General features: G+C 57.2%; 1 protein-coding gene across 1 annotated transcript in view; it reads right to left on the bottom strand.

Moving 5' to 3' along the window:
* The window catches only part of HS6ST1 (heparan sulfate 6-O-sulfotransferase 1), a 45,926-nt gene extending 25,973 nt beyond the window's left edge, over nt 1–19,953 (bottom strand). The window contains exon 1 of the mRNA XM_042954056.1: nt 19,419–19,953. Within this exon, the coding sequence (XP_042809990.1) occupies nt 19,419–19,945 (527 nt within the window). The 5' untranslated portion in view covers nt 19,946–19,953. The remainder of the gene's footprint in view (nt 1–19,418) is intronic.
* Nucleotides 19,954–20,435: the final 482 nt, after the last annotated feature.

Raw genomic sequence — 20,435 nt, 5'->3', positions numbered from 1 at the left:
AGAAGGTACCTTATATACCTGAGCACAGACATGGCTGCTTCAGGGCTGCCCATGGGGGCTGAGGAATTAATGATCAACCCTCTGAGGCAGGAAGTTACACAGAGGTGACTGCTACATGAGCAGGGGTCTGCAGCCATGATGAGGCCCAGCGAGTCCCACCGTGGGCCTCAGACCATAGGATGGCCATGCTGAGCCAGGCAGAAGCTCAACTGGTCATGTTGGACTTCTCAGGTGGGAAGCGGGGGGGGCTTGACCAGGTGGGGGGGTTCTCATTGAGACCACTGTAGGGATAAGCCAATTGTGACAGGGCCACTCCTCAGCTCAGCCCTATAGCCAGTGGGCCCAAGCTCCATGCCTCTCATGGGTGGGAACCTGCCCAGTCCTTCTGCTTGACACCGGTCCCAAACTCTACTAAGTGCTGTCCGGCACCTCTGCCTTCCCAGCCTCTGGGTCCAGAGTCTGAGTCTGGCTTTGTCAGATTCCTCCCGAGACCCCAAGTCCAGAGTCTCTGCAGTAGGAACTCCCACCTCGGTATGGCCGCACTGAGATCTGACTGTCCTCCCCTAGGTCGTGACAAGTCACTAACCAGAAAACGAGAAATGCTGCTGGAAAAAATGGACCCCTGATGCATTCCTGGTGGGCAGGTAAAACAGTCAGTAGATCCTCAAAGAATTAGACATCAAATTACCATATAACCCAGAGAGTCCACTTCTGGGTATACACCCAAAAGAACTGGAAGCAGAGGCTTGAACAGATACTGTGCACCAATGTTCGTAGCAGCATTATTCACGACAAGAGAGGAAACAACCTGAGTGTCTATCCATGGTGAACAGGTAAGTGAAATGTGGTATATGCATACACCTGCACATGGTTCAGCCTTAAAAAGGGATGAAGTAGTGACACGCTCCAACATGGATAAATCTTGAAGATGTTATGCTAAGTGAAAGAAGCCAGCCACAAAAAGACAAATACTGTAGACTCCGCTTACGTGAGGTATATAGAATCATCAAATTCACAGAAACAGACAGTAGATGGTGGCTGCCAGGGGCTGGGGACAACAGGGGGGCAGTGTTTCATGGGTAGAGTTCAGGTGGGAAGAGAGAGAGGATCTGGAGATGCATGGGGTGGGGAATGGCTGCACAGCAATGTGACTGTGCTTAAAGCCACTGCACTTTTTTTTTTCTTATTGACTGTTTATCTTATTTTTTTAATATGAAATTTATTGTCAAATTGGTTTCCACACAACACTCAGTGCTCATCCCAACAGGTGCCCTCCTCAATGCCCATCACTCACTTTCCCCTCCCTCCCACCCCCCCATCAACCCTCAGTTTGTTCTCAGTCTTTAAGAGTCTCTTACGGTTTGGCTCCCTCCCTCTCTTTTTTTCTCCTTCCCCTCTCCCATGGTCTTCTGTCAAGTTTCTCAGGATCTACATAAGAGTGAAAACATATGGTATCTGTCTTTCTCTGTACGACTTATTTCAATTAGCATTAACACTCTCCAGTTCCAACCACATTGCTACAAAAGGCCAGATTTCATTCTTTCTTATTGCCACGTAGTATTCCATTGTGTATATAAACCACAATTTCTTTATCCATTTATCAGTTGATGGACATTTAGGCTCTTACCATAATTTGAAAGCCATTGCACTTTTAAAAAATGGTAAGAATGGTAAACTTTATGTTATGACCACAATAAAAAAAAAAAAAAAGGCTCTCCTTTTCCATATCTCCATATGATGGGATATCTGCAGCCAGCCCCAGGCCAGGCAAGTCTTCAGGAGCAAAACCATGGCAGGCTTCTAAGGACACAGCCACCCCCAGGGGCCCTCAGTGACTGCATAACAAGGGGAGCCCACCCACTTAAGCCTATCCCCAGCGTGAGTGTGTGTGTGGGGTCCATCCTCGGCTCTCTTGGGGAATGACAGGACCAAAGGAAAGATACAGAGCACCAAGCCTGGCCTTGGATGGGCCAGAAATGCAGGCATACCAGGCTCAGGACTCCAGTGTGAGCTGAGAACTCCGTGTCTGTTCTTCAGCTGGACAAAGCAGAGGCTCAGTAAGCACCCCTCCCCCACTGTGGGCACAGGGAGCACACAGCCTCTTCTTCAGCCCCTGTGCCACACCTCATACCACATGTGATACTGGTGATGCTACCTCCACTGCTGAGGAGCTCTCAACAGCCCACCCAACCCTGAGGTGGTGCTCTGCTCCCCCGTCCTATGAACAAGTGAACAGGCTCCAAGAGGCTCTGGTCTGGCCCTCAGCTGCAGGACCACCAGTAGGAACTAGGCCTCTGCTCCAGCTCACAACAAACTGCAAGAAGTCAATACCAACCACAAGAACTGTGAATTCAATCTTATCCCAAACTTGTGATCTTAAGGTAAACGCAATGGATAGCCCTCTCATCCAGGACCCTTCCCCTGGGCTCCAGGCACCCCCGCAGGCTGCATCGTCCACCCCTAGCTCCATTTGGCAGAGGAAGAAACTGAGGCACAGAAAGGTCACACTCTGGTGAGGAGCACAGTGGGGCTTAAGCTGCGCTCTCTGGAGGTCACAACCTACGCTGTGCCAGGTGTTCAGCAATGGGTGAAGACCCATACGTGAATCATAGTGGCCCAGCCTGTCTTGAGGGGCTCCAGCTGTCAGTGGGACAGAGACAACAGGGTGGGGGCTGTGGTGGAAAGAAGCTCAGGGCCTCTCATCCACTCTCAGCCCTGCAAATGCTGTCCATCTGCCAGGCAGAGAAACGAAGTCTATGACAGCAAGAACACCAGCCCCCAATAGGCAGAAGGCTGCACCCCATTTTGGGGCTGGGGTCTTACTGGCCCCTTCCTTCCCACACAGAACGAATGTCAGGTTACTTTTTTGAGGCCCAGGCTGGGGCCCCAGTATGGGTGATCTATGCTTGCTCTGTCGACCTGGCTCCCTCCTTCTGCACAATGGGGGATTTCTCCATGGCCCCCAGACTTCAACCCTGAATGTCTGCACAGAACCACAGGCACACATGGCACACGCTGAGGGCAAGGCTGGAGTAGGCAAGATGGTACAGTTAGGCTCCTGGGCCAGGAAGCTGCGAACTTGGTCCCCAATCCACCTCAGCAGCCCCCCAAGTCCCTCAGGTCCTTGGGCTGATGCTGGGGTCTATCAGGTAGAGAATGCTGCTCAGGGCACAGCCCACAGCCCTGCTGGAACCTGGCAGGGATGGGGCTCACTGGAGCAGATGGGGGGCTCCACCCTCCCCAAACCGACCTCACGGTAGGGCCCTCTCATCACCGTGGGCCATGCCCAGGAGATGTGGCATCCTGGATATGCCTGCCCCCCGACCCTGTACCTCTGGTCTACCTGGGGAGTGGCGTGGGGGGTGATGGGTGTGTCTACCTGGGGTGGGCTGTTGGTATGGGGGTCATCGGTGTGCCTACCAAGGGTCTGGTGGCATGGAGTCTATTGGGGGGCAGCAGACATATGTGTACCTGGAGGCTGGTGGTGTGGGGTGTGTCTGGGGCTTCTGGCCCAGCAGCTGAGCAGCTCCTGTGTCTGGAGGTCTGCAGCCCCTGTCCCAGACCTGTCCCTTGACACTCCCTATCCCCTTGCTACCACGAGGAAATGAGAGGCAGCTGGGCCTCCAGGCCCAACTGTCTGGCTGCCTGTTTGTATTAATCTCTTCAAGCAGGCCTGAAAAACACCTGGGGGAGGGGGAAGGAAAGGGGGAGGGGTGGGTCACCTGGAGTGACAGGCTGATTCAGGTGGACAGGGGATGCTCCATGATCGACAGTCACCTAAGCCCTCAGTCAGGCAGCCACACACATGCTCCCAGACCCCCTGGGTGCCAGATGCTCCCATGGTTACTCCATGAGGCCACCCCAGGGATGAGCCCCAGGCAGCTGCTACAGCACCAGCTTCAGCCCGCCAAAGCTGCACAGTCCCTTACCCTGTCCTGGGGCCCTCGCCTGTGGGAGAGTGACCACTGTGTCTCAGGTGTGGTGAGGACAGCGGTGATGGCAGAGAGCACTCAAGGTACCCTGCTTGGCACACCTGCCTAAGGAGCAAGGACGGCTGTTGCTGCCATTAGCCAGGGCCCCTTCTCCTGGGAAGGCTGGTGACTGAGGAGTCTGCTCTTTAACCCCCGACAGACCCTCCTGCAAAGCCTGGCCCCCCCACCCCTGTTTGGGTGGGGGACCTGAGGGGCCACCTGGCTGGCTCCAGGCTGCCCCTACCGCCGCTCTGCAATGACAGCAAATCTTCCTTGAAAACACACTTCCTTAATGTCCTGGCCTGTTCTAAGGTGATGGGGATGGAGGGGTGCCTGGCCATGGGGTGGAAAATTGCTTAGCTCTGAAGGGGGCTAAGCAGGAAGGAATTTCAAATGGAAGGAAACGTCCCAAAGTGCCCACTGCTTGTAAGGAAAAAAGGAATTCTTGTTCCAGGATGTTTCTGAGTCACTGCTGGCTCCATAGCTCGAGCTGTGCTCCCAGCTACTGCTGGGAGTGCATGTGAGTGTGGCTATGTGAGAGTGTGGGTACCTCGTGCAGCCCGTGGTCAGCCCCGGGAGCCCTCCAGCCTCTCTCCCTCCTGGGGAGGGGGTCCAGTATCCCCAAGGCCCACATGAATCCAGCCCTAGCCTGAGGATGCTGCTCTGTGAGGCGGAAGATGGCCAGTGGTTGGCAGTGACACACAGCACAGATCATAAAAAAGGCCTTCAAACTGGAGAAGGGGTCACGCCATGTGGTCAGCCCTGGGAAGCCATGGCCTGGAGCCCCCCAGCAGCAGTTGCCAGTTACCTCTTACCCTGGGTGACGTGCGCAGCAGGCATGAGGGTGGGAGGGGGCCCGGAGCCCAGTGGAGACACAGTGGCCACCAGACCAGTGGCTGCAAGGTGTGTATACAATCTTTGCATAGGGATGGAGGTGAAAGTGCTTGTCCCAACTTCAGGGACACAAGCGTGCAGGCGTAAGGCCAGTGGGCCTGCCCCCTGGAGCCTGGCCTTCCTGGGATCCCCTGGTACTTATGGAAGCAATGGCTGAATGTTCTCGGGGCTCAGATGGCCTGAAGGGCCTGTTTCTCCACCAGCCCACATGGTTGGTAGCCAATGAGCAGTGCTGCTGGCCTGTGCCTCCCCAGCCAGATCCACTCAGGTCCCAGCTTGGCCTGAGGGCAGGAGAGGGCAGAGAGCCAGGCCTTCCATGGTACCTATTGGGCCTTCTCCCTAGATAAAGTCAAGTCCCACTCAATCAACTAGCATTCCTCCTGAGCCACAAAGCCAATCCTGTCTCTCAGGAACACCTGTCGGCACTGGGAACACGGAAGGCTGCCAGGCCTCCTGACCCGTTGCTGCACACTGCACGGCCACAGAGTGGAGGCTTCCGGCCAGGCCCTGCACGCTCAGCAGGCGCTGCTGCTTCAGAGGGACTCAGAGAGGCACAGCCAGGGGGAGGGTGCCAGGTCCTGGGCCCAGGACTCCCTGGCCAGATCCCAAACTACAGTGTGTACTGCTGTTCCAGGAAAAACCCTGAAAATAAAGACTTAAAACGTGGCTTCCAGGCCGAGCACAAACTTTTCCATAGCCTTGAGCTTCCTCTTTGCCACACGTGAGATGGACCAGGTGAGCTGTGGGTGACATGTGACCCTGCCCAGGAGGCTGGGTGCGTCCCATGGCTGTCTGCCCTCAGCAAGGGGGCAGAACTGGGGCCTACCCTGACCACTGCCACCTCTGAGGACTGGCTCTAGAACAACAGCTGCCATGCAGCTATAGCCTGGGGTGTGGGGAGGGCCCAGATGGGGCTTCAAGGAAAGTCATCTGGGCTCTCAAGGCCTCTGCTCTCCCATCTGTAATGGGACAGCTGAGCCACCTCATAGTGACCTGGGACAGTGCCTACACCTAGGCCCACTGGTCCCTGAAGGCCAGTGGCACGTTCCCAGCACAGCGAATGGGGGTCCAGGGTGCACCCAGACCAAAGCCAGAGCCAGATGTGTATGAAGGGCCCCCAACTTGATATCACCTGGAGAAGACTTGCATCTGGCCTGGCAGATGGACAGGAGAAACACCACCCCAGGGGTCAAGGCCCTCATAGTGCCCCTGTTATGAACTCAAGGGAGCCGACAGTACCACCCGTGGGACTTGCCAGCTGCCGAGACTCCTGGGCACTCCCACCTCTGGGCTGCCTGTCAGACTCAGCTGGGCAGCCTTGGCACAGAAAGGAGGGGACCACGATCTGATGTTGGTGCCCCTCTCAAGACTCCATGGAATGAAGGCTCAGTAAAAATTTGCAAAGCAAGTTAAAATGAGTCACAAGGCTCTATACACAAAGTCCATGCTGGTCAAGGCTGGGGTTTTCTATGATCTCAGCAAGGGTGAGGCCCCTACGCCAGCTGGCTGAGTGGCCCAAGCAGGGATGGGAGCTGAAGCAGGCTGGGGAAGGCCACATGTAGCTGCAGGCCATCATCCCAGGCTCTCTGGCAACCCACTGACCCCTCTAGGGAGGCTTTCCTGTGGAAATCACCTGTAACAGTTCATATGATGTTCTGAATGGATAGGGGCGTTAATCTGCAGAAGGCCAGCTGAGCCGAGGTACAATGTTACCCCCAAATCTGCCACTGCATTTATGCACACTGTGAGGACCAGAGTCAACCTTGTGTGCAGCCCTGGGACCATGTCAGGCTGCCTCTGGCCTGGCAGCCAAATGGACACAGTGGCCAGAGACAGCAGGGCTCAGGCTGGGAGAGCATGCAGGGTTGGGGGGGTGCAGAGAGAGGGATTACAGGGGCCTGCTCAACCTTGCTGTGCCAAACAAGTCTCACGTGGGGTTCTTTGGTCTGTGGGGAGCCCCTGCCAAATGCAGAACTGCTCTGGGACTCAGACAGGGCCTCATAGAAAGTGCCCCCCCCCCCCCCCCCAGATGTGGTGGCATGTGAGGGAGCCCAGGGCCCTGGCTGCTGGTCTCTGCTTCTGGAGTCTTCTGTGCATCTGATGAGCAAATCAAGCGCTCCACGAGGCGAGAGGGCCCATGCTGTGGAATGAGCCAGAAGGACGCATCAGCCCAGCAGGGCCTCCTAAGCTCTTACATTCTGGGATTCTACTGGCCTGATGGGCATTCTGTGCCTCTGAGGGAAGCCCTGATGCCCATTGGGTCCCCTTTCCCCTCAGTTGCTTGAGGATGGGGATCTGCTCCTGCTGTGAATAGCCCCTCATCAATCCCATCACCCTCCTTTTATCCGCTTGGCTGAAACCTGACCACCTTTTCCTCGGTAAAAATGGTGTTTTCCGGGGAGCCTTTGTGGTTCAGTCGGTTAAGTGTCCGACTCTTAATTTTCTGTTCAGGTCATGATCTCACAAGCCCCACAATGGGCTCTGTGCTGACAGTGCGAAAGCAGCCTGCTTGGGATTCTCTCTCTCTCTCTCTCTCTCTCTCTCTGCCCCTCCCTAGCTTGCACTCTCTCTCAAAATGGATAAACTAAAAAAAAAAATGGTGTTTTCTACTGGGCACACTGTCAGCCCAGCTTCAAGGAAAGCAAAGGAACAAACTTCCGCTCACAGGACTGGGCTTCTTGACTGCTTGTGTAAAATGGAGTTCAAGCTGGACTTGGTAGGCCCTGAACTTACACAGGCTCAGACGGTAGGCCAACAAGCAGTCTTCTGTCTGGACTTGTGCCAGTAAAACATACTGCCCAGACCTGCTTGCCTGTCTGCCTGCCATTAGGGAACAGAAGGGGAGGGGGGGGTCTGTGCTCCTCTTTGGGACGAGGGGCCCTGGGGAGGCTCAGTGGGGTGGGCGGGAAGGAGGCTGTGGCCAGGGTTTGAGGCAAGACAGGTGAGGCCTTGGCTGTCCAGGCAGGGCAGGAGACACACTCAAGCAGTGGCCCACCTCCACCCCTGCTTTGTGCCTGCCTGGGCAGGGCCTCTCCTCACAGGTGACATCAGAAACCTCCAGACTCCCCTGGGAAATTGTCTGCTGTGCCCTCCCTGTTCTACCTGCCTTCAATCCCCACTATACCATCTTGGACTCCTGGGAAAGCCGATCCTCAGAGCAGGCACTATGCTTCCCCATAGGTAGGCAGCGTGTTGGGCTTGAATCCTGTGCCCAGGTGACGCCTGGCTCTCCCTCCTGGGAGGGGATCGTGGGGAGGGGTCAACAGGAAACCCTGTGGCCACAGACCTGCGTGTGAATGCCACCTCTGCCAGGTGTGATCTTGGGTGACAAGTTATTTAGGCTCTCTGAGCCCCAGTTTCCTCATCTGCGAGTGGAGCCCCTGACAGCGAGGCATAAACAAGGGTGGCCTGGCCACGAGTGAGTGTGGAGGTTGCTGCAGTCACTCTGTGCTGTGCCCTCCAGGCTAGGACACCTGCTCGTCGCTCTCCCCAGCACAGCGTATGCCCTGTAAGCAGGCTGCACGCGGCACAGCAACTTCCCCTCCCCAAGCCCTGCTCCATTAGCTGCGATCTGGCTGGAGGACTTCCTCCTGCTGCTGGTGCCAAGTTCCCCCCACGGGGACTGTGAACCAGAGAAAATGCCCCCCGCCTACTGCTCCAAGATGATACCCCATCCTGCCTCATGCTGCTGTAACGCAAATGTGAAGCTTGAGTTTGCTGCTCCTCCTTTCCCAAGAACACCGACGCTCCAGAAACGTAAATATTTACACTTAAGGCTTTAAGGCTCATAACTCAGAGGGGAGATGCTCACCCTCTGCCCATGTTTGTTCTTGGGGCCCTAAGAGCCCTGCGGTGGCAGGAGTGAATTCTCAGATGGACGATGATTTATGGGCCACTCCTCCCGGGCCAACTGGGGACGTGGTCCAGAAGCAAATGCTGCACATAAGGGGCTGGGGCCACGTGGGGAACATTCCAAGGCCCCTGAGATGACAAGGGGGGGCGGTGCAGGAAGCTCACCTACAGAGGAGAACCATGTAGAGGTAGCTCTGGTGTGTGGCTACAGCAGATGGGACTAGGCATCAGGCTGGAGGCAGTGATGTCTGGCTCCTCGGCCAGGCTGCGGGGTGACACAGGTAGACCTCACCCCGGGAAAGCCCTGCCTAGATTTCCATCGTGGGAAGGAGGCTCCCATGATTTCAGAGCAGGGGGCGCCAGGCTCTGTTTTTGACTGCAGGATCCTTTTTCCAATCCAACCTCACAGGAACCAACAAACCAGGATCAATGGGTGTGAGACGCCAGGCAGGAAGACTGACTACTTGTTTGGCCTTCTGGGCTGGGCTCCCACCACCACTGGCGAGGTGCTGCTGAGGGCTTCCAAGGAAGGCCCTGGGGGTATTCCTGCTACAGGAAGGATGGCTGGTTAGCCGGCCATCTGTCTATCTACTCAGTCTTCTGGGCTTCTGGCTGAGCTCCAACCACAAGCGGCCCCAGAGGGGTTTAGAGGTCACAAGGTACACTCCCTCCTTCCCCTGCAAGTGCACTTGGTGCCACTGGCTGCAGAACAGAGGCCCACCTGGCCCGCACCTGTGCATCAGTAAACCAAATGCCCAGGACTACAGGCAGTGTGGAAGGACAGTTAGAAGGAGAGGTCTGGCCAACACACCATGCACAGGGCTTCAAACTAGGATACACTAAGAAGACAAAGCATCCCTCAGGGCAGAAAACAGCCTGGGGACACAAATAGGTAGATGGCAGGGAGGAAACCTGCCACATAACAGAATACCCGCCTCACCAGTCACGGGTACATGTACTAGGACCACAGCGGTCCAGCTCACAGCTGCTGGCCTGGCAAAGACGACTGTGTCTTACAGGCCCCATGGTGGGGAACCTCAGGCATGGTGCTGGGGGTCTGAGGAGCCAGGCTGGAGAGCAGCAGTCATCTCTAAGAGGGCTGAGGGCGGACCACCTGCCCTCTAGCCCACTCCTAGGGACATGTGAGGAAGGGTGGCCAGGCCTGGCCACTGCCACCTGGCCTGTGAGACGCTACTCCTGTCTGCAACAAAGCACAGGAGAAAAAGAGATGTGTCTAGACAAACTTGATGTTAAATCCAGCAGTCGATGAATTCAATATGCATGTCATGGACCAACATGGATAAATCTCAACAACAAGGATGAGATTTCTTCAGAAATCAAGTAGAAAGCAAGTTGCAGAAGGTCAAGTACAGTCTGATGCGGGTTCTGGAAAGTGCGTCAACAGCCCTACGTGCTGTTCAAGGGATACATATCTGCAGTGAAAGTATTAGCAAGCGTGCTGAAAAGCATGAAATGCAGACGGTGGTGATGGGGGTGGGTGGCAACCAGGAGCCACAGCAGGGCTCCCTTGGGGCCCCTGTGTTCAACTCTTAGCCTGCAGTGAGGACAGGGGTGCCGGTGACACAGATCACAGCCACCACCAAATCAAAACATGAGCCTGCCACATCATACCCGTCAACGCCTGTGGGTCAGCAGCACAGCCCAGGTGCAGGACAGATGGGGGTCCAGTGAGGGGGAAGAACTACCACATCCCTTGGATTCTCCAGGAGGCAGGTAGGCCTCTCTGTGCTTGGCCACAGTCCCCCCCACCCCCATTCCTGCCCTTGTCACTGAGCAAGCAGCTCCAGGCTGCGTGTCGAGGGTTCTCAGAGGAAGAGTCAGGTGAGCTGCTGCTGACACAAGCCGCAGACAGCAGGGCCAGCCTGCACTGTTCCCACAGGCCATGATTACAGTGCCACTTGTGTCCGGGCTGTGGAACGGGGGCGGGGGCTTTCTGGACATCCAGGGAGCAAGCTCGGCAAAGCCCTTGATGGGAAGGAACAGGGTGGTCCCCAATGCCACAGCCCGGGGTGAGCAGGGGACCCTCATGGCTGAGGCACAGCACATCTCAGGTTGTCACATCAGAAGGCCAGTGATACTTGGTGGCTGTCCCAGATACTGGGACCCTAGCTACCTAGACCACAGATGCTGTAAGGAAGCCCCCTGCCAGCCCTCAAGCTGACCCAGACAGGAGCCGAAAACCTAGCTGGTCCTGAAGGACCCTTCCCTAACCCCAGAGAGAGGGGATGCACCGTAGCCTCTTATAAAAAAAATCTCCAGCACCAGGCACAGTTCCAAGTACCCACCTCTGAGGCAGGTACTGTCACTATGCCCATTTTACAGAAGAGGGAACCGAGGCACAGAGGTCACACAGCCTGTGAGTGGCAGAACTGGGATTTGACCCAGCTGGTCTGGCTCTAAGCCTGAGCCCCCACCCTTGTTCTGCTGTCCACCCTGGCAGCCTGCTGTTACTGCTCTCCCATCTGCTTTGAGCTGTTTCCTCCCAGCTGGCTTCTTTGCTGCTGGGCTGCCTGTGGACAGCCTCCATCCTTATGTGCCATGGTGGGCGGTGAGAAGCTTCCAGAGCTGGCTATCTGCTGGGGTCTGGCTCGTCCACGGCCTCTTGCCATGCCCAGGCAGGCAAGGAAAACGAGGCTCAGAGAGTTCTGGGTGTATGCAGGTTCCAGACTGGTGTCACTCGAGAGGTCAGGTGTCCAAGTGTCCACCCTGGCTCATCAGTCTCCAGAGACACCTGGGTCCCCAGCTCCTGCCTAGCCATTGACCTCCTCTGACTCCACAGCTTTATAAACAATTAGCCCCAGAGTTTTAATCTCTCGAGTTACTATCTTTCCAGACAATTATTGATTTGCTGCGATGCCTGCCCCTCCCCCCGTGTGGGTCTTTTAACGTTGCCCGTGTAAACACGTGGAGGCAGCTGTGCTGCTCACATGTGGCCCTCACAGAAAGGCTGGATGCACGGCTGTCGGGGGCTGCCTCTCCCCAGAGCCCCACCACCACGGCCCTGCCACCATAGCCAGCCTCATGCTGTGCTGTGGCAAGCCACCGACACTCCACTTTATAGACGAGGAACTGGGCCCCACTCCTGGGCCATGAGGCCTGTGTCCCACCTGGGATCACAGAATCTAAGGGGTTAGAGTGACCACAGCTCCAACAAGACACGAACACAATCTGGGGCTGGATGAACAGTGTGGCCACAGGAGGTCACGGATGACAAGTCCCTGGTTCTTCTACAGAACCAAACAACAAACTCCATACCCCTGTTTTTGAGATGCAGAAACAATCTCACAGAGATGTTTCGCTGTGCCCACGAGACCCACTGGCTCAGACCCAAGGTGAGAGAGGCTGCCCAGGGGACTCCTCTCTCCTCTTCCGGTTCTCTCCGGAGGCCCCTGGCTGCTTCCTGGGCTGCATGAAAGGAATCCAAGAGCGTGTCCCCACATGTGCCCGTCCTCCCCCGCGGCCTCAGAGACCCATCTACATAGAGAGGGCCCATAAGGTCCTGCAGTGGCCATGTGGAACTCGGTGTATCAGTCCCCACAGGTGGCCCTGGTGAACTGAGGCTGCAGCCCCAGCGTGGCTGGCTAAGTGAATGAATGGACCAACAGCCTGTGTGGGGGTGAGGCCTCTGAGCGGTCTGGCCACTCGGGAGGGAGCCTCAAGAGTGGTGGAAAGCAGTCAACACTGCAGGGAAGGGCTGCTGGCTGGCCGGAGCCTGGCCAGAGAAAGCTGTAGCCGTGGGACAGAAAGGCCGCCTGGCTGACTTCTGTTCCCTCATCAAAGCAAACAGGCCCTAGGCCCAGGCTGGGGCAGGACGTGTGTGTGTGTGTGTGGTCATCAGCGGCTGGACAGCCCATGCCCACCGCCCGCCTGCCCGACACAGACGTCCTCTAACGTCTGCCCAGGTCCCGCAGCCTGGGATTAGCACAGTAACTCTCTGGTGGATGGGTATGTGCATGCCACACTTCCAGAATAGCAAGCCCTGCCAGCTAGCGACTTGGAACACAGCCACACCAGGGAGGGGGCATTTTACCTAGGGAGGAACAGAGAAATGAGACCACAAGTCCCATAGGCAGTAAGTGAGGCCTACATCCAGGGGCAGACTGGACCCTAACGCCTGGGCCCCTGTCTGTCTTTCTGTAGCTGGGACAGCATCTCACCCCTGGCAACCCAAACAGAGAGCAAAAGCTTAATAGGAAGAGAAGGAGCCAATGGAGTTCCGGAAGAGGCAAGAACGAGAGTATGGAGAGATAACTTTCCTGCAAACACATCTCCTCAGCTGTGAGTGCTGGCAAGTGAGGTCGACGTGCCGACCTCAAGGAAGAGGAGAGCAGGGCTGCCAATGAGAAGTGTCCACGTGGTTATTGGTAATTGCTGAGGAGAAGTACTCAGAAACCATCTTCTCGGGAGGGAGCCTGAGCGTCCTTCCCGCTTCCCATCCTCTCCAAAGACCAGCTGAACTGAATCCTGGCCGGAATCACACCACCTCTCCAGCAGGCCCAGGTGGCGGGCTGCTGGCTGTGGGCCCTCACGACCACCTGGGAACAACCTGCAATGGGCACTGGGTGGGGGTGGGGGCGGGCCCACTGGCCGGGCTGCACTGGGTGCCCCCCCGAATGCTGCCAGCAGCGCCAGCATCGGCTCTCCCTTGCTGGAGCCAAGAGGATGCGGCCTGATTCTTGTCTTGCTGCCACTCTGGTGAAGGCCACCAGATGTTTTCCAGTAAACTAACGACACAGGTCTGCCTGTGAAATTGCCTGTGTCTGCTCCGGGTCTCGGGAGCCGCATGTGCTGAACCTGGCTGGTCTGACTGAACTGCTGGCTATTGTTCTCACCCAAAGACAGTCTACCCGCCTGGGGGTGGGGTGGAGCGGGACACACAGGCTTCGGAACAGACATCTCAGCATCAGCTCCTGGCTCTGCAGGCTGAGGGACTCTGCAAGTTCCCCAACTTTCTTGGGCCTTGACTTCCTTATGTGGAAAACTGGGACAATCATCAGACACCTGCATTATTGGGGTGGTGGGCCGCATAAGATGACCCATTCCAAGAAGCCACCCAGTGCTTGGGGGACAAGAGCTAGCCTATCTGCACCCTTCCCTCTCTGGACTCTGGCTTCCTTGGATTTGGGTCCCCAGAGCCCACCACGCCTTTCCTTCAGACCCCAGATGTCAGAGCTGCACCTGGCTCTCCCAGCAGGGGCTGAAGCCAACAGCTGTGGCCAGATGAGCAGGTGTTTGGGGAGACTGGACATGACCCCTCCCCAGCCCCCAAGAGTGCATGCACCAAGCAGGGCTTTTAGATAAAAACCACAGATAGACACATTTTGCTGGTTTAAAAAAGTAAACTCTTTTCACACCCACAACGATATCCAATGCCAACCAAGGTGCTGCTCAAGCGGGCACTCAAATACCACATGCGGCAACATGGTAAGGGCAGACTTTCCGAAAAGTAACCTAATGTTTATGCTGAGAGCATTTAAACCTGCAGATCATTCAACTCAGAAATTCCACTCCTAGGAATTTACAAAGGAAATCAGAGCTACGCAAAACATTTGCACACAACGACACCCACTACAGCATTACTTATAGGAGCCAGAGACAGGAAATCTGCACATTTAATGACAGAGCAGGACTAACAACACACCCGGCGGGGGGGGGGGGGGGGGGGGGATGTCACCTGCAGCTACTAAAATAGTAAATTTTTAATAACAAAGAACAACATTTATAGAAAATTTATATTATGGTTTCAATTACAGTGTAAAAAAAAGATGTGCATGAGGAATATAGTGAGTTTACTTCTCTCTTTTATTGTTTTCCTCTCAATTATCACACAGTCATTACAACAACAACAAAACCATGAGATGTGAAAGAAAAAGACTCCAGGTCCTTTAAGGATGACAAAACCAAGCCCCTCAACCCCCCTGACCTGATCACCTGCTACTCCTCAAGATCAGCAGCAAACCTCTCAGACCTCCAACGGAAAAAGAAAGAAAAAGACAAGGAGCCTCACAGGCCCCAGGGGCAGGAGCTGGGCCACTGTCCCCAGGGCTCTCTGACCCAGGAGCGACAGTCCCCACAGCAGAGCAGGCCCCGCCACAGTACAGTGGGCCAGCCCACTCTACACAGCCCCAGGTTTGACAAGTAAGGTGCCTAAAAGGACAGGAAGCCCTGGTCTTGCAACTCTCAGGTGCTTTAAAGAAAACACGAGTTACAGAGAGAATTCTACAAACTGAAGAACCATTTAAAATAATCGTCAGTAAGCTATTTAAAAATTTGCCTTCTCATGCTTTTGCCTAAAAAGTTTTGTTTTGAATATGAATGAAAATCTAATTCTGAACATCTTTTCTTTTTTAATGTTTATTAATTTATTTTGAGAGAGAGAAAGATGGAGAGAGGGCGAGCGCAGGGGCGCATCCGTGCAGGAGAGGGGCAGGGAGGGAGGGAGGGAGAGAATCCTAAGCAGGCTCCATGCTGTCGGCAGAGTCTAATGTGGGGCTCAAACTCACGAACTGTGAGATCATGACCATTAGCTGAGATCAAGAGTAAATCAAAAGTTGACACTTGACTGACTGAACCACCTGGGCACCCTCTAATTCTGAACGACTTGACCTCAGATTCCCTTCGTCTCCAGGCAAGGCCTCCACAGGTGATTCAGGCCATGATGACAGTCTATCCAGGTCCCCTAGGGGGCTAGGCCCTATAAATGGGTCCTAGTCATGGGCTCTGGTTAACATCTGTCCTGCTGTAGGCAAATGTGGGTTTTGTCCCTTGATCGCACGTAAGAAAGTAACTGTGAAGGCAAGTTGGGTGTGGAGTGCCACAGAAAGAAGTGTCACAGAAACGCCCAATCTTAAGTCTGACCAAGCTGGCTGGGCCCACTGAGGGCCCCTGAAGCCCTGTGGGACTGGCACTGTACTCAAGGCTGACTTGAACCTGATTCACTAAAGGACTCATGGAAGGGCACAGCTCCTGGAGAGGGTGCAGGACCAGGAAGAGAACATTCTAGTTGGTACCAACACGTGGGCAGTACCCACTCGTCATCTGGCCAGTGCCAATGTGCTGTGGACATGCCAGCATAGCAGATGAAGGACAGCCAGTGGCATCTAAGGCAGCAGGGTGCTGGCAGCAAAGCCTTCCTGGAGGAAGGGACAGCAGAGCTGAGACTGAAGGGAGGAGGACCCAGCAGCAGTGGGCAGAGAGCACAGCATGCTGGGGCACAAGGTAGCAAAGGCTGAGCTGACAGCAGATTTCTGGAACACAGACAGGAATTCAGGAGAGTGGAGGGTGGGTGACCAGGGCTAAGAGGACACAGGCTACCAATGCTGCTTCTACATGGCAACATTACAGATTGCAGGGAGCCCACCAGGGGCTCCTGGGGTGGGGGTGGGGGACTGCTGCACAGAGGGCCTGGCTGAGCCAGGGAGGCGGCCTGGAAGTCATACTCGGGACCCAAATGCCCAAGGGGGCTCCAAATGAAGCCTCCACAATTTCAGGAACATTTCTGGGGCAATCCAGGCAAGGCCCTGACTGTCCCCTTCAGGCACATGGGGAGAGGTAGGAGAGACATTCTGGCTCTTAGGAGCACTTCTGCGAGTCTCTGAAGCAACACAGGAGCATGGGGTGCTGAGACTCTAATCCAAGTGGCCCCTGGCAGCAGTTGAATACCTGTCTGTTGCGCTGCTCCAAGGTTAGTGCTTCCTGGAGTGGGGCGGGGGGGTGGGGGGGCTTTCAAGCACATTGGCTGATGCTAGCAGGTCAGGTGTGGCAGCCCCCTCAGTGGACACAGGACATAAGAGGGACCTACAGACACTTGGCTCATATGCCTTTTCCTCTTTTAACTCAGGAAGCACTAACCACTGTTAGAAATTGAAAACTGTATTCCGGGAAGGTGTGTTTCCTCACCTTGAAGTCTGTCACCTCAACACCTGCCCAGCTTAGAACCCCCGAGGCTGACGCCGTGTGATGGGGCAGTTCTGGAGCCGTAGAAACCCCCACTTCCCTGAGCCACAAGGCCTGCCTCTTCTAGGCCCCCAAATACTGCAGACACTAGCACCAGGAGCTGCAAGAGGCTTGGCAGAGTTTCTAGAAGCACACCTCATGGCAGGGAGGCATTCATCCAAGCCCTGCAACATGCTTGGCCCTGGAACCCAGGGAGGAAGGAAGGGTCCTCACCCTAGGCCCAGACACCCAGGGACCTGTCAGGGCAGCTCTTGGAGGCCCCCCCCGCCCAGGTAACCAGCCATGTGGTCACTCCAGCACCCTCAGGGCCATGGGGAAGGCAAGCTGTAGCCTGCTGGAAGGAGGGTGAGGGTGAAATCTGGAGCTCCCGAAACCAGAGATCCCACAGAATCTGGGCACTGACGAATTCATCCAGAGAGGTGCTGGGCCGGGGGTCGGGGGATAGATGGGAGAACTGCATGCTGACCTTAGAAGTACCTTGGTCCAGCTCCAGATGAGGGGAACACTCAGCAAGTGAACCTCAGTTGGATGGGCTTGTAAATGCACAAAGCCAAGATTACCCTGGCCTCTCAGGGAAGCTCATTAAAAAAGCAATCTACCTAGCGCCTGGAACAGAAATGAAGGAGGGGAGAGCGCACAGAAGACGATGCTCTGTCACCTGCCTCACACCACAGCCCACTCCAGAGCGGACAGCAGAGGGAGGCCTCCTGCGAACCCCGGAAACCCCTCCTCCACCGGGCCAGCATGCTGCTGAGCTCAGCAACTTCTAGGCAGAGGGGCTGGCAGCCCACCACAGCAAGAGGCATCGGCTGACTAGGCACGGCTTTTTCTATTCTTGCTCAGACACCCACCCTGAGTGGGGCGGTGCTGGGCCTCCCTCGTGCAGCACCTGGGGGGTCCCATCTGCTCCACTTGGTCCCCCCACTCTTGTCTGGAAGGGTGGCTGGGCCTCCTGCTCTGGTGGACAGACTCCAGAGAAGGGAGGTCAGGGGCCCTTCATCCTGGTGACCTGAAGGGAAACAGCCTCAGGAGACAGGCTGCAGGAAGGGCATCCGGTTGTACAAACTGGATTCAGGCCTCTAGGCAGCCCCCAGAACAGGTTCTGCACACCGTCCCCTCTGGGGTTCGCCCAAGCTAATTCCCTCTAGCAGACAGGATAGTGCCCACCCCCATCCTCACTCCTGCAGAAAAGGAGGAGGCCTATGTGGCTTGGTCAGTGCCTAGTTCTTAGAGCCTACAGCCCTGGTGTGTCAACCCCAGACCTGGCTCAGTCTAGTACAGAGTGGCTGGATCACACCAGGAAAGCACACCAAGTGCTGTACAGGAAGCAAGGATTTAAGGGCTTTGGAATGGTAGATTTGTAACCACTGGGGCCTTAAGAGACCTGGAACATCACCTCTCAGGTTCTGAGCTGCTAGGAGCAGGGGGTGGGGCAGCCAAGGCAAAGTAAGATGACCTGTGCCCTCAGCTCTAGGGCCTTCATTTCCTCACAGTCCAGGAAAGACCACATGAAAAGGACTGAAGAACTGAACAGGAGAGCAATGCCATGGACCACGTTCAGCTCTGGACTCGCGAGATACCCAACCTTTATCCTTCAAACACACCAGGGACCCTGCACCCTCCTGACCCAAAAGTATGCCAACAAACATGATTTACAGAGGTCACAGAAGCTATCCTACCCCCAGCCTGTCTGTAAGTGCAGTCCTGAGGCAAATATGGAAGATAAACAAAAGGCAGGCAACAAGACCTCACTCCCGGCCTTCCCCAGCCCTGACATCTTGGGGAAAAGGCCCCTAGGGCACCAATATGAGCTGGAGGAAGAGAAGTCAAATTTTAAGCGCTGGAAACCCAGCCTGGCCTCCAGGGTTGTGGCTACAGTGTACTCAGCAGGAAAGCTGTCCCCCAGAGGTCAGCCCTGTGCCTCTAACCTCCACAGAAACGGGGGGCTCCCAAGCAAAGTATGTGGCTGTACAGGTCCCCCTGACCAACTCAGCTCCCCTAACCTAGCTGTTCCCTTGCACTCCTCTTTCGGAGGGAGCTGCCAACTGGTTCTGGCCCAACTGTGAGCACAGGCAGCACTGCCTCCTCCCCGCCCCCAGCCCCAGGTCACACTCAGGCCTTTGTTCTACCTGCACACACGGGCAGGCAGAGCCAACCCCCTTCCCTGGCAGCTCCTCCCCAGCCCTCTCAAGGCAGGTTGGGGAGCTGGGGGGCTCACGGGTGCAGGTGGAAAGGCACTTCACTTCTCTCACTTCTGCTTTGGGTATGCAAGCGGCCATGGTAAGCGAACACTGCAGGTGAGCTACACACCAAGGAACCCACTTTCCCACCCGACCCACGCAAGGCCAGCCTGGACCCGCTGCTGGGGAGAGCCAGATTATACACTGGCCCGCGGTGCAAGGCAAGTGATATCCCCAGGGCAGTGGCCAGTGACCCGAGGGAAACCGAGGCTCTGCGCAGCCGGCGGGGCGGGAGCGGTGGAGGAAAAAAGTAGAGAGGCGACACGGAGAAGGTGAGAATAGAGGGCAGGGTGACTACGGGCCCGGCCGCAGAGGACCAATTGGGAGCCTTGGGCTCCCAGCAGGTCGGGAGGGGGTCCACAAGCGGCCTGCGGGGAGGACAGGAGGGGGGGCGGCGAGGTCAGTGCGGGCCCAGGACAACCCGGCGGGGGCATGGCCCGGGGCTGCAGCCGCAAGCTGGGACCCGGCCGCTCGGGGCGCTCACCTGGGCGTGCGCAGCGCGGCGGGGTCGCGACGGTCCAGCACGCCGGGCACACAGTTGGTGAGCTCGGTCCAGTCGGCGTGCAGCCCGCAGCTCCAGCCCGTAGAGAAGCGAGAGAAGAGCCAGGTCTCGCGGCGGTTGGGCCGGTAGCAGGTGCACTTCTTCTGGCCGGGCCGGCAGTCGCAGGGCACCTCAAGGCGCACGTTCTGCACGAGGTGGCGGCCGAAGGTGGTGCCACCGGTCTTCTGGATATGCAGGAAGACGATCACGTCGTCGCCCTTCATGTCGAAGCGCAGCGAGCGCTCCAGCTCCCGCACCGGGAAGTAGTACTTCTTCTCGTAGTGCGGATCGGGCGTGGGGAAGAGGTCCAGGTCGTCGGGCGGCGCGCGGCCGCCGGGCGCGCCCAGGCTCAGACCCGGGCCCGCGTACTGGTACAGGATGAGCATGAAGCACGCTGAGCCCGCCACCACCAGCACGAACTTGCTGGCGCGCTCAACCATGGTCCTGCCGCCGGCGCGCCGCCGCCGCATGTGTCACCATCGCCGGCGGCCCGGGCGCGGGGCGCGGGGCGCGGGGCCTGGGAGGGCGGGGGGGCGCGGGCGCAGCTGCCTCCTCCGCCGCCGCCGCCCGCGCTCCGGCCCGGCCCGGCTACTCGGCGCCCAGGCCGCCCGCAGCGGCGCGGGCCCCGGCCCTACGCGGCGCCATGGCTGCTCTCCGCCCGGCCCCGGCTCCGGCTCCCCGGGCCCGACCCCGGGCTCGGCTCCGGCTCTGCTCCGGCCCCGGCCCCAGCCCGCGCCCCCTGCGGCCCGCCGCCGGCCGCTCTGCTCCGCGCCGCGCCGCGCCGAGAACGCTCTGCGCCGCCCCGCGCGCCGCCGCGTCTCCGCAGTCCGCCGCCGCCCCGCCCCGGCCCGCCCCCGGCCCGCCCCCGCGGCGCCTCTTGCCGTCGCCGCCCGCGCCGGTTCTCGGCTCCGCCCCCCGGTGCTCGCGGGGCCTCAGGCCGGTGCTGGGCGCGGGACCCGG

The sequence above is a fragment of the Panthera leo genome, chromosome C1 (genome assembly GCF_018350215.1).
Source record: "Panthera leo isolate Ple1 chromosome C1, P.leo_Ple1_pat1.1, whole genome shotgun sequence".
Lineage (NCBI taxonomy): Eukaryota > Metazoa > Chordata > Mammalia > Carnivora > Felidae > Panthera > Panthera leo.
This window is presented reverse-complemented; position numbering and strand designations above follow the sequence as displayed.